General features: G+C 50.9%; 1 protein-coding gene across 1 annotated transcript in view; it reads left to right on the plus strand.

Annotated features, from left to right (window-relative positions):
• LOC102053746 (RNA-binding protein 44) overlaps window positions 1–14344 on the plus strand; it is a 44260-nt gene that overhangs the window by 13083 nt on the left and 16833 nt on the right. The window contains exon 14 of the mRNA XM_055718339.1: window positions 2617–2821. Coding sequence (XP_055574314.1) covers window positions 2617–2821 — 205 coding nt within the window. The remainder of the gene's footprint in view (window positions 1–2616; window positions 2822–14344) is intronic.

Here is a 14344-nt window from a genome sequence, read left to right on the forward strand (position 1 = left end):
ACTGAAGTCCTTTTATTCTCATTAGTGAGCAGTTGTCATACAAACAGTGTGCTTAACCTTTTTCTCTTTTCTAAGCCTAACGGTAGGCAGCAGTTAACGGGAATTGTGATGCTATAAAAGTTATTCAGTGCAGCATTAAAAACGGCTGTTTCCTTAGATTTTATTAGTACCAAATGTCCATGCTTGGAAGCTTTCTGTGAAATTAATAATCTGCATAGTAACAACTTAAAAACAGGCCAGCGGAGATGGGTCTTACCAAAGCATAACTAACCGGGCTTTGAGAAACGTACAGAAATGCATAGACCCTATGTACTCCTAAATGAGGATTTGATAACTTAATTTTGAATTAATTGAATTAATCAGCAAATCATATCTGGTGATCCTTTTTTTTTCCCCACAAAGTTTATGTGTTTTGTTTTATTGTAGTAATTTCTTTCATGTGGTTCTTGAAGATAGGAAACCTCAGTCTTCTGTGTACTTCTGCAGTACAGAACAAAATTGTTACAGCTTCTGGAGTGGTTTTCTGGGGTACTAAAACTGCTGACGTTCCTTTTGTTTCAGCTTGAGCATGTACACGTAAAACTTACCTACTGCTTTTTTGTGTGTATGTGTTTGTTTTTAAGTAGATGGCTTCCTAAATTTTGAGGAATTGATCATCTCCTTTTGGAAGACTTTTGAAAATTCTGCTTGTTCCGGGATCGTACTGTATTTCTTGTTGGAATTATTTCTGTGGATCTTAATGAAAACTCAGGTAGTGTCGCTGTATGATAGGCAGTCTTATCCAAAAGAATATAACCTGAAGGTCAGTTTGAGATGTTCTTCTGTTTAGGTAGGTATTATATGATTTTTCCCAGTTTTGTTGTTCCTCATAGTTGGTTCAAGCATGTCAGTGGTTTTCTCTAAGGTAGAAAGATCACGCTTCAGCCAAGCAAGACTTCTGTAATACGGGCAGGGTTTTCTAGGCTGAGGTACACAACCGTTGGTTCTTGCGTGCCACTTGATTTTAGGCATGGCGGTAACCGCTAAGATGTTCATAAACAGCCAGCAAGCTTCTGTTTTTCCAGATAATCTGATTCTGAATAGTCTGTAGAAATTTCATGTATCCCTTGAATACCAGGGAGGCAGCAAGGGCTTCATTTTAGAAAACCAGGCTTCAGAGCTGGCAGCGCTGGTGGACACGGTTACACAATCCATGCTGCAGCAGAGTTCTCTCATGTCCATTTTTGACTCAGAATTGTGTTGCATGCTGCAGAGCAGCGATGCAGCCAGTGGTTCCTTCAGGTTGAAGCCTGGATTTGAATTTATTATTTTTTTTCAGTGCATGGCATTTTCTTTTGTCATATTCCACTTCTGTTGGTGCAAGCAGAGGATGGGCTTCTGAATCCTTTTTTTATTTATTTTTTTATTTTTTTGTGTCCCAGTGCCTGGTATAGTGGGAAGCACACATTCCCCAAGACTTTTGGTTTGGGTTGATACAGGGGGAGCAGGAGGAAAGCTGCAAGTATCCAGTCTTTCACATTTGCCTGTGTCATTACCATACAGAAGAGGTCTAGATTTTAAATCCTCTTCTGGTAAACAAAGGGAAGGCAGCTTAGGTGTACATGTCTGGTCAGGGGGTGAGGAGAATTATCCTTGATTGATGTGGACAGGCTTATGCTCCGATATTGCACAACAAGACAGTATATTGTTGTTGTCCATCTTTGTATTTTTGTTGTACTTTGTTCTACATCCTGGCTGCATTTGCTGCTGAAAATAGCAGCCTTACTTGTGAATAAAGGTTAAAATCCCTTCTTCAGAAAGTTGTGCCCCTGTTGTGCTGTTTTCTGATCTCATCTGTTCCCGCTCCTCTTAGCAGAACTGCCGCAGGTCACGCTCTCTGAGCGCCAGCCTTGCCTCCGACAGCCAGTGCTCGAACTTGGACCTGAAGCTGCACATGGGGCCTCGTATCAAGATGAAACCAGGGGCAGGCCTTGCTGTACCACATTATTAGTGGCAAACACTGCAGTTTCCATTCCCCAGACTCTGTAATTAGGCGGGTGTTATTAATAGTTTAGGATAGAGCTGGCTTTCTGGCATGCAAGCTGTTCTGTTTCTGTTGGGAAGGCAGAAACGTGTATGATGTGAAACGAGTCAAGTTGGCACCTGTGGTGTTCGTTCGGGTGTTCTTGTGCCTTGTGAGCTCACCCCTTCACAGGGAGACCAGCTTTCAGGGCAGTGCCCACCGTGCAGCTGGAGCCCTCACCTGCTCCCGGGGGGCTGTCCGTCCCGCTCCCGGGGGGCTGTCCCGCTCCCGAGCAGCCCAAGCGGGCGCTCGCCCGTGCATCGGCCACACTCGGTGACCAGCTGCAGGTGGAGCTGTGCTCGCTCCGCAATGATTTTGCTCTCGGTTAAAAAAACCCCAAACAAATACACCCACAAAACACTTGTTTTCCCATCCTCTGTAGAAAGACGGCAGGCGGGATCCTTAGCCTCAGGCTGGAGCCAAGTGGCTGCGGCGGGAGGAGGCTGCGGGGTGCGTGCGGCCCCGCTCCCGCTGCCCGCCGGCCCCGGGGCGAGGAGCCGGCAGCCGCGCGGGGCGGGGCGGCCGGGGCCGGGGCAGGTGCGGCCGGGGCCGGGGCCGGGGCCGGGGCCGGGGCGGTGTGTGCCGGTGGGCCCGCCCCCGCGCCGAGCACCCGCCTCCGGCGGCCCCGGGAGCGCAGCGGGGCGCGGGGGAGGATCCGGCCCGCCGGGCCGCTCCGTGCCGTGGGGCGGCCGGGCTGGGGGCGCGGCGTGGCGGCGGCCATGGCCCTGCTCCCGCGGCGCTTCCTCTGCTTCGTGCTGGGTAAGTGCCGGACCCGGCGGCCGCTGCCCCCCGCCGGTGCCGGGCGCGGCAGGCGCGCTGGTGCCGGGAGAAGCCCCCCGGGCAGCCCCGGGGCGGTTGCGGGGGGTCCTGCGCCTTCCCGGCGGGAGCGGGGCCGGGAGCGGGGAAGGGGCTTGCGGCAGCGCCGGCTGCCTGCCGGGGCCGGTCAGGGGCCGCTCCGAGCGCTGGGGCGCGATCCAGCATCTGCCGCGGGCTGCGAACGGCTCCGGCAGCGCTGCTGCTGCACGCAGCCTGCTCGCCGTGGGGTTTCCTACTTGGCAGGTGAGATTTATCGAGGCGTGCGGGCGCCGGGAGACGTCCTCTGCCACTTGCTTCAAAAGTAGAAATTAATTACGAAAAGATTGCTTTAGGAGTCTCTCTTTTCCTATTTCTGAGCCACAGGGAGAGGCAGCCAGAAGCGCTCGTTCAAGCAGGCATTTCTAAGCTGAGGTCAGATGTCCTGGGTTTTGCGGATGCTTGACTTAAAATCAGGTTAGAAATGCTCGTGTTGCCTGATGATTTTCACAGGCTGCAGCGTGCTGTGGTTTCTTGGATGCGCCTGGCATTTCACATGCAACAGGTAGGGACTTGCGCAGGCTTGTAACCCGTGTGCCGGCAGCAGCAAGCTCGGGAGGCTCACGGATGGGTACTCTGGAACAAGTGTGCTGTTTAAGGTTGCTTAAAAGGGAAACCGCGCACCCCCATCCTAAAGCTGATCTTCCGTGAAATCAAAGTGCTCTCTGAGGAAGCGTAGATTTCTTTTCCCTTCTTTCTCCTGTGCCGGTTTTCTCCTCCAAAACCTGGTGAATAATACATTGAGCTCTGCTGCACGTAACGGTCTTATCTGTACCGTGTCATTAACTATTTACTACTCTTTCGCTGGCGGTTCTTCACGGGGAGGAGAGGGCTGTGCCGTTACACAAGGAGCACTCTCCGTGCTGGTTGCAGGCAAGGCTGCGGGTCCCGGGCTGAGGTGGGAGCAGTCTCGCACAGAAACCCCAGGCGGATTTTGCTGCCAGTGAGCACTGATTCCTGCTTGGTTAGGATTTCTTTCAGCTCTTGTTTTTCCAGTCCCTTTGCCCTTTTCCTGCCCCTTCCTTCTCTTGGTTTGGACGCTGCAACTTCAGAAAGCAAAGGGAATAGGAGCTGGGGATACTCCAGGCTGCTTTTCTTCATCTCCAGTAGGCTTCGTCACAGCAGGACATCTGCCTCTGTGCAAGCCACTTAACCGGTGACAGCTAATCATGATGTTGAGTGGTAGATGTATTTGTTTTTTGCTGCATCCTCCTCCTGCGATTTTCTTTTTTGAGCACGTTCTGCACTACTTTTTAAAAAAAACCCGAAAAACACTAAAACAACCAACCCCCTCCCCTGTTTACGTCTTCCTGCTCTGCGGCCCCGCACATAACCAGGGCTGCACTGAAACTGCGAGTGACGACTGAGAGAGCCCAGCAGTCACAGTGGAGCCGTGAATTTTGAGGCTGCTGATGCTTCTGAGGAAGTAGGTATTGTAAAATGAAAATACTTTTTTTTTTAAAAGGGTAAGATAAAAGGAGGGGGAAAGCTTTGCTAATACGTGTGCCAGGATCTTGCTAACGTGAACACTGAGGCAGCAGACAAACCCCGAGTGCCTCTGCTCAGCACCAGGTCTTAACGCTCACAGGGGACGCATCGCCTCTGTTCCTGTAAATCGTGCCACGCACCGTTGCAGAACATCTTTGGCCAGGCAGCAGGCAGTGAGGGTGAGTTTTATGGCCACATGTTGGTATTTTTACTGCTAGCTCATGAGCCCTGCCACTGCCTTGGGACATGCTATCAGACAGCTTCCTTTGTCGCTAAAGCTCCTTCCCTTGCAAATTGTTGAGAGCTTTATGAACGATGAGTCCCGAGCGGTGCTTTCTGGTGCTCTCCTCCCCAGAGCTGTGTTGTGGAGGTGTGTCTGTCTCTGTAGGCAGCTCACCCTGAGCTCAGGGGCTCAGCGCCCGGTACCGTCCCAGCTCCTTCTCACTGCGTTTAGCTGCGGTCTGCTGCTGCAGCCCCCAAGAGGATGCAGAAGTGGCCTGGGGAGGCTATCTTTCTGTTTCAGAAGACAGAGATACCGTGCGAGATGCCTGGATGGCATCTAAAATAGAACAGGGGGAGCAAAGTTAAGGCTGGTACTGCTTTGTCATGCCTTTGTTGAGTTGGTCATTTCTGCATCAAGTCAGAGTGCAGCAACTTCTGCTGCCCGTTGGAGCACCCTCCCTGCCTTGTGACCACCCCTCTGCAAGTGGGGGGGGGCCTGAGCCCCTGGCCTAAAGCTGTGCGAGTGTCCTGCCTGACTGGAGAGCTTTCCCTGGCAGCTCAAGGCTGTTGACTCGCAGATTTGAGTGTGGTCCAGGCCACGAGAGGATGACACAGACCCTCTCCTTGTCATCATAACCCTCCGGCTGTACTGAGGTCGGGGTCCGGATCTTGGCCTGAGCCCCTGAGCTCTCTCCCTATGCAGGAAAAGCCTTTCTCATAAAGCTCAAGCTTCAAGTAACCTTGCAACTGGCTGCAGAGTCAATGTGCAGTGATGGTCAGGGTATCAGCTGCCTAAAAATTATCCCAGTCTTACTCAGCAAGCCTGAGATCCAGCAGTATCCCAAGGTAACCACTTCCATTAGAGGTAAAACTAGGCTTTTTCTGGTTTTCGGCTGTGGCTCCCTGCAGAGGCTGCTCAGACAGGAGGGAACAAGCCACGCTTCTGCTGGCTCTAACTGCGAGTAGCGATGGTTAGAACCACACTCTGCGCTGCAGCCTTATTTTGGTGTTTAAGGGGTTACCTGAGGGCTGCATTTCACAAGGAGACTCATTATTGCTGGTGACGATGGATGAAGTGGAACTGTGGCTCGGGAGCCAGGTCAAGGTCGTGCAGCTGAGAGTTAACAGGCAAACCCTGTTATTTGTGCTAAAAGCCACGCAGGTTTGCAAGGAGGTGGGCTCACATTGATGGCACTTCTGCTGCACAGCTTGACGGAGGTGGTGCAGGGATGTGCCAGTAGCATCCCTCCCGTGCCCCTGTGTGCGTACCCATGGATGCTGGCTGGCACGAGAAGGGCTGGGTGATGCCCGGTGCTGCTGCTTTCGGAGCTGTGCTGCCTCTCTGAAACATGCTAGCAAGGTGGCTGGAGATCCCACAGGGATGGATTTTCCTCTCACCGGTGTCTGCTGTCGGTTCCTGTGCCTGTTTCTGGTTGCATGCAGTGCTGTGCTATGCTGCTTTGATTTCTTTGGGGTTAGGTAGCTCTATTATTGAAAGAGATTAGAGAGAATTGCAAATAAGGCCAGTAAAACATTAGTATCATATTGATTCCTTGCATCTTCTGCCTGTGTTGTATAGCATGGTGTTTGCATATTCTACAGAAAATGATGCTTTCTTCAAAAGCACAACAGTTATTGGCACTATTTATGATCTGTCCTGGAAAGTAGGAAATTCCAAGTGCCTTTGTATCTTCTCTTCAGCTGCTGGGACCCCCGGAGTTGGGAGAAAAGGTAGCAACTTAAAACCTTTGGAGTTGTTCAGAGTGCCTTAAATTTGACTTAACTGTATGTATGAACAATGTGACTTTGCTCCAAGATGCCTCTGGGAAACGAGGTGGCAGAGAGAGGAGATGCTTTGGGTTTTCTGTATGTGCTTGGGTGCCTGTATGTTCCCTTTGCCCTGTAACCTATCCTAAAACCACTATACCCTACACCACGGTACCATCAATCAGTGCATTGCAGGCTCATCACCTGAATTTCCTGGACTCAAAAATAGTAGTAATAAGAAAGGATTAACACTAAAAGTAACGGGAAAGGGAACCCTCTGCCTGTCAGCAGGAGCAGCTCTGTGAGATTGGCAGCTGCACCTCTACCGCAAAATTTTGCAGAGCGTTAGGGTGATTTGTGCCTTCCCTCACCCCAAAGCACGCTCAGTAATGCCTGCGTGTGATTTGAGCTCGGGCGCCTCTTTTAGAAAAATACTTAGTCTTGCTTTAAAGACTAATTGAAGGCTACCGCTTCTTTGGGGAAATCCTCCTAAATATTTAGAGTGTGTCATGTTATAAATCCCTGACAATAAAGTCAAACGTTCCTCCTCCCTTTCAGAGCATCTCTGAGATGGAGAGGACTTGAGGCTTCCTCTACATTAAAAGAAAAGCATGTGAGTAGTGAAAAATAAATTACTTCCACTGTGTAATTTCATGTACCACTCCCATACATGCCAGCTCTATTCCTATAGAAACCGGTGGCGTATGGGTTTGGTAGGCTGCAGCAGGCTGTGTTATCCAGTCAGGAAACCACTTGGCTTTGAGAAATTGAATTGCATTTATTAACTCTGAAATGCTGTTGAATTAAGCAGCTGTTAAGCACCAACACTGTAATCTCATATTTATAATGACCCTGGAGGTTGCGTGTAATGAAAATATAAATGCCATGTCCTGGAATGAAATTAGAGACTTCATAATTGCTAAAAATGGGGTTGGCATCCTTCGTGTTTTCATAGGGCTGGAAATCGATATGAGGTCATTACAGAGTTGAGGGAGGTCTTGGAAACCTGCGGGTGGAAATCCAGAGTTACTGCTCTGCACTCGCACGTCCCTTCTGCCTCCCTACCAGGCTGTAAAGTCTGGCTCTGTCGGTATTAGCGGGCACACTGGGGGGAGGGTTTGGCCCCAAGGTGACGGCTGTGGTCGCAGCCCTTGCTGGCACACGCCATGCACTGAGCAAGGACTGAAAACACCACGGGGCAGCACGGGGGGTCGAGGGAGAGAAGCATTAAAAGCTGCTTTGTAGAGGGATATGTAGGGTGTTCCGACTTGGTCAAATAGCTAAATACCTCTTTGTCTCCTAAAGCAAAAACATGGCCAGGGTTGCTGGGCAAATTCCTGCCGTGGCTAGGGGAGTACAAGGGGATCTTGAGCCCGGGGTGCCGTTGCTCTGCCGCTGCACTGCTGTGGATGCTGCCTACGAGCTTGCTGCCTTTAGTCAGCAAATCCAGTAATGAACCTGCTTCACGGTTTCACTCCTTTTGTCTCTGCGCTTCTACAACTTGAGCTTTTGAGGATTTAAAACCACAGCCCGACACCTCAGGAAAGCATCCCGGTGGGGCTCTGCACTGGGAAATGGGCAGCAGCCTGGCTGAAACCCTCCGGCAGCACCGGATTTCAGCCAAGGGCGGGATACAATCCCTCTGGGCTTCCCCGTATCATTTAGGTAACGTTTGTTGGGAAAACAGCAGCACTCTGTGTGGGTGAGTTGCAAAGAAGTGCTATCTCTGTGTGTTATTCAGCTGGAAGGAAAGAAAACCACATGGATAAAACTCTCTTAAAAAAGAAAATATATTATTCCCGGGTTGCTCACGTGGCTCAGCAACAGATTTTAATCTGGAAACTGTATATCGAAAGTATTTCGTCAAGCTACCACTGTTCTTTGCAGCCTGTGAGGAACACCAACAAGAGTGTGCAGCTGTTTGTTTTGGTTTTCCCCCTAATTAGTTTTTATGTTTATTATGTGCTTTTTTTATAGGCAGTCTGTTTGGGTAAATAACATTTGCCTGGGAGCTGATTTTTTTATCTTGTAGGTAGTTGAGTAAAATGGTCCGTAGTCCCATGCACCAGACCAGAATAATCCGCGTTTGAAACCTGAACCAGCAGGATCGAAGCGTGTTGTCTCCAGGCTGATGCCTGGCACTTTTAACCTTGGTGTTAGTTTCCCTGTTCTAATTATAGTCTCAGTCAACTGAAATAGCTGAAGGAAAAAAATAGTCTCGGGGGTGGGAGAAGAGCGCATTTGCCTTTAGCACATTCTTGAGATCTTGAGCATGGTGGCCACTCGTTTCTCCCTGACTTTCTGCAGCGAGACCAGCTTTGGGACCGAGCTGACATGTGGCCTCTTTTGGCATCCCGTGCTTTGTTGGTGTTTTAAAAATAACTCGGAATCACGGGTCTAATGCTGGGTTAAGGTGTTGGGATGACGATGCTGGAAACCACTGTCCTCCCCTGGTAGGCAGGAGAGATGCAGCTGGTTCTGGGGAGCAGCATCCCTTCAGCCCCTGGCAGCCGCTGCCAGCTGTGCGGGCTGTTTGTAAAATACTGGTGTGCAGAATTAAACGGGGATCCCTGGTTCAGCTCTTTTAGGTCAGCGAGTGGGTATTTGGTGGTGGTAATAGCCAGACTGATTTAAACTAGGGATGGGTGAGGCCAGTGAAGTCAGGGCTGTACTGCCCCGCATCTCCAGTGCATGTCTAAAACCTGTGTTTTTGCTTCATTAATTTAATCAAGGCAAATTATTTTTAAAAAGACCCTGCTATTCACTAAGGATGTAATTATCTTTATAACTAACTGCTCATGGCAGATTTTTCCCTCTCCTGATTTGCAGTCAGCCAGCAGTTGGTTTTCAGCATGTCTGGGTTTTGATTTCCTTTCTCCCTCCTCCCTTCTCAGCTGGTTTTGATTTTATTTTACTTACTAAATGAATTTTTTGGGGGAAAGAAAAGTATTTGTCATTCTGCCCTGTGCAGAATCAAGCCTAGGGACGTGTAAGGTAAGTCCTGTTCCTGGAAGTGTGCTTGGCAGCTGCTAGTGGGTAACAAGGACTTGCTGTAACACATGCTAATATGTTTGGGAAACTGAGGCGAGGAGAGAAACTGGACCAGGGTCCTGGCTTTTTGAACAGTGTATTTAGTAGCTAATATTATTTAACAGCAATACTAGGTGGCAAAAAGCAAACCCCTTGTGAACCAACTAAGCAGGACTGTCCTGCACTGGGCTGTGGGTTGCAAAGTACCGGCATTTATTTTGCATTATAATTTCGGTCAAATATTCTGCATCTTCCGGGAGCCAATTTGTGGAAACCTGTATCAGAATGATGTTAAATTAGCCTTCGGTGGGGAGGGGTTGGCTGTTGCGTTGTAGGTACTCCAGAAAATACTGAACTTGGAAAAGGTATGACATAGTGCAGCAGTATCTCTGCTACCCGAGCATCTGAGCATGGCTGAGGGGCTGAGGAACCTGTTTTCTGTGGGCTTCTTGAGGCAATCACCTGATAAGGTTTGAGAGTTGCTGTATTGTGTAGTGATTTAGTACTTTGGAAGCCTTACAGTATCCCAAAGTATTTCCATGTGTCTTAAAATCCTCAAATCCTCGGAAAACTAATCACTTTCCTGTTTAGAACTGGACTTGTCCTTTCCATGCAGAACCTAAATGCCTTTAATCTGATTTATTAACTCGATGTAGAAAAGGGGGACTTCCACCAGTGGGACCCTGCTCCTGGAACAGTTACTCGCCTTCGTTTTATTACGCAAAACAAAATAAATAGATAGGGTTGGGTTTTTTTTCCCAGCCAGTGCTAATGAGATGTAATGAGATATTTTGTATACAGCTGAACATAATCGTGATACCCAAAAGGATTTCTGAGCTTTTAATTTTGGCATCCTGTTGTGCCTGCGAAGGAAGGGATTTATCCATCGAGCTGATACTTTGATGATTTGTAGTCATTTAGGTTTTTGCTGGGCTGGGGGTGTTTGAGTTTTTGCTGTCATTTTATAGTTATCCCAAGCATTACAAGACAGCACAAAATAAACTGTGTAAAAATAACTGTCAGTGAATTATTGGTTGAAGTTGAGGTAGGAGCCAGCTGCCTGAAAGCAGTGCTTATTTGGGGGCTTTTTTCTTTTTTTTTTTTTTTTTTTTTATTATATTTTTAAAGAAGTACCATATTAAGCTGATGAGGCAGGACAATTTCAACCAGTGGATTTGATGATATTTTTGTTAACTGGTGGTCGGGGTTCCCACTCAGGCCAGGCTGTGAGCTGCAGGGAGCAGGGGCAGGGTGGCACAGGTCACCCATGGGTGGGGGGATGGCAAGGCAGGAGCTGTGCCGTGCAGATGCTGGGCAGGAGGGTTATCGGCAGAGGCTGGCAGGTGAAATCCCACGTGAACAGGCTGAAGGCCCTGGTGGTTTTCATCTCAGTCTTCCAAATTATTTCCTCCCTACAGAGCTGCCACCCCGGGCGCAGGGGGCCCCGTCTCTGGCAGCAGCACCCCCCAGTGCCTGGGGAGAAGGGCGGGCATCTCCAAAAGATGCTTCAGGCTGGGTCCCTTGGCCTGAAGCTGGTGCAGCAGGCAGGGCTGGTGTAGGTCCCCGGGGGGACGGGCAGGGAAATCTCCGTTATTATGTGGCCCCTTTGGCAGGCAGCGAGAGCCAGGACTTGTGAGGAGGTGTCACGCTGGGCAGTGACATTGAAGGCAAAGGACTCCCCTGTGTACCAGCCAGCTTCGTTAGCCTGCTGCTCACAAAGCGGCCATAATTAGGGACCTAGCTATGGAGCTGATGGGCACAGCAGAGCGTAACACAGCCCCGCTCCCTGTGGGGCCGTGGAGCTGCAGGGGGTGGCAGGGTCCCCTGCGGGGGGTGGCAGGGTCTGGGTGCTGGCTCCAGCAAGCGGGGACAGGGGCTGCTCTGCTCACCTCTTGCCACGGCCAAGGGAAAGCAATTGGAGTGCTCGAGTGCAATGTGCTTTGGTAAAACTGTGGTGCCTGTACTGCTTCAGAGTGAGTCGTAGATGGTGTGTTTATTGAAAGGTCATCAGGCTGCCGAAAAATAGGTGGGGATGGAGCCAGTGGCAGCGCTTTGGTGCTGCGTGCCCTGTTTGCAGGTTTGGCGAGGGGACTGGGAAACGCAGCGTGCTGGGACGGGGCTGCTGCGGTCACTGGGCTGGTGCCCGTGCCCAGAGCCGTGTCCGGCTGCTGGTGTGCAGCTGAGCTCGAGCCGATGCTTATTTGCGATCCGCTTGTTTCCGTTTGACCTTCTCCTGTTACTGCCTTTTACCGTAAGTAAATCTTCATGTCTGGTGATGTTTATCCCTAGAAGTGTTTCTGGAGCATCATCACACTCCTGCCTGGCTTGTGCAAGACACACTGGTTCTGCCCCTGCGCTCATCCGGGCCACATACCCCCAGAAATGGGACTTCTGGGGATGCTTCCCTGGAAGCGGCGGTGGGATGGCACTGGCAGGACTGCAGCATGCTCTTCAGACCCTCCACATGTTGCACTTTGTTCCTGATGATGTGGAAGCCTTTGGCTTCTTTAGAGGGCATCTGCCGCCTGAGCTTCCCGTGTGGCCAGGTCCCCAAGAGGGGACTGTCCCCAGCCTGGCCGAGCAGGGACTCATTTTCTCTACTGATTCTGCACTCGGGTATCTGCTGTCTCCCGGGCCAGCAGGGTTTTACACTGCCCCTTGCTGCTGCTTATGCCCTGCCATGGCACTTATGCCATGGCACCTCTTGCCGCAGTGTGTATTTGGCATAGAGGTCTGATTTTGCTGGGGTTTAATGGAATCGGCTGGGAATTATTTATTCGAGGTTGGGGGAGGCTGTTTCGTGAGCAAGCCAGGACGGAGGGAGATGCAACGCAGAGACCTGGGGAGCCTGCGGGGGGGCCTGCTCGGCCCTGGGCCTGCAGTGCCTGCAGCTCACTCCCCAAAGCGGCGTGAGCAAAGCCACAACCACATGCATGTTTTTCAGGGGAGTACCTGATTTCCTATAACGGAGGTTTCCCAGCTCTCTTTCTTTTCATTTCACGGTTTTTCCCTGCTGTGAGGCTTTTTTTCTCCCCCCAGCCTGAGCGACTTACCTCCCATTCAAGCTTCCCGAGTCCTCAAGTCCTTTGAAAGCTTTTGCGGCTTCATGGCAGTGAAGCTGTCGAACGTAAAGGAACGTGTCGAGGTAAAAAATACGGGGCAAGCCCTCCACCTGCAGACCTCGCTGGGGAGCTCCGGCCATGCTTTGTAACCACATCCATGCTGTGCTTACAGACCACTCTGTTCAAGTAAGAGCTGGGTAGTTTCCTTCTGCTGCTCCATCTGCAGCCCCGCGGGGTGGAGGGGAGGCAGGGAGGGGGGATGATGCTCCTTCTGTTCTTCAAAAGGAGTGGTGGCAGCATGTTCCAGACATTCTGGGATCAGCCTTCACGGGTGCTGAGAGATGGGCAAATGTTCCCCCCACCTCCCAGCATCTGCTCTGCCTCCAAAATCCTCCCTGCGCAGTTGACCTGGGGGCATGCTGAAAAATCCCCACTCCCTTTCAGCACGTGAAAAGCCCTGAATCCCTTGAATTCCTTCTTAATTTATATCCTGAATGGTTACAGGTTGGGGTGGGAAATCCTGTGGATTAAGGCACAATGTCATAACAAGCCAAGTGAATGAGCGTGCAGCAGGCAGGGGAGGCAGAGGGTGCCTGGCTTTGGGACCTGAGGATGCTCCAGAAGCATCGGGGAGCATGTTTGGGACAGAGCAGCTCTCTGAATTAATGCTGCCAGGATGAGAAATGCCCTTCTCACATGAAACAAGATGGTGGGTGACTGCTTTGGGTGACCAGTGAGTCCCTCCTTGTCCTGACTGTCCTTGAGCCTGACAACAGCTGCCTGCCAGTGGGTTGTCAGCGTGGGGGACAAGCTCTCCCCATGGGCTTGCCCTTTGCCTGCCAAGCACCTGCATCCCTATGGTGACTGGGAAATAGGAGCATCTCTGCGAGAGCTTTGAACAACCACCACATATTTTTGAGGTCTCCAAACTGGATGTGGGGAGCCTGGTGCGTTGCTGTGGTGAGAGCTTGTAGCAGCTTATCCAATCGTACATTAATAGATCGTTTTTGAGATGCTTTAAGTGCTACATATCACCCATTTTCCTTGGCCAAATTTATTTTGTCAGAGGTGGTCGCAGGGTAGTTCTGGCAGCTGCAGGCCTGGTGGGTAGGTGGCTGTGGGTTTCTTTTCTGTCTGTTAAATAACAATAATGGCTTTTCTGCATCTCCAGCTGCTTTACAGAAAAGGCCAAGATGCTAGTTCTTGCCTGCAGTTGAGGCAAGGGAGGTGCCTTGAGTTAAAAGCTGGCACTTAGGGCAGGAGAGTGCCATGGGCAGGGAGCTATGCCCAGGGAGAGCACTGTGCCCCGCACTCTCCTCCCACCATGTGTGCTGGGCTTGGGAGGAAGAAGTGTCCTGAGCTGTAACACAATGCTTCTCTAACCAGGGCTTGGAAAACACCAGGAAGGAAATACTGAAAGCCTCCACAGATGTTCCTCTGCAGGGGGCTGGTAGCGAGAGGGAAAGATGCTGGAGATGAAATACTGACAAGCTGGGAAGGGAAGAGGGGACCAGAGAAGCTGTCTGGGGAGAAGTTAGGCTCAGCCTTCACAGGAGGCGATAGGGATGGGATGGGATTATCCTGTGCTGGTGGTGGAGCTTGGGCAGGCTGCTTGAGAAGGGGACGGGTCTCTGTCTCCCCAAAGATCACCTCCACCCATCTGGCCATTCCCAAGCTGTGGCACAGCCCTGACAGCCCCAGGAGCCACTGCTGGATCCCAGCAGCTCGGGGTGGTTGCTGGTGCCCCCAGCCTGACGCAGCTGGGCAGAGAGGAGAGACTTTAAAAACACATTCCCATGCAAAACCAGGATAGAAATAGCCCTGCCAGGGCTCGGAGGTTTCATTTGACTGCAGGGGTCCA

The sequence above is a fragment of the Falco cherrug genome, chromosome 8 (assembly GCF_023634085.1).
Source record: "Falco cherrug isolate bFalChe1 chromosome 8, bFalChe1.pri, whole genome shotgun sequence".
Classification (NCBI taxonomy): domain Eukaryota; kingdom Metazoa; phylum Chordata; class Aves; order Falconiformes; family Falconidae; genus Falco; species Falco cherrug.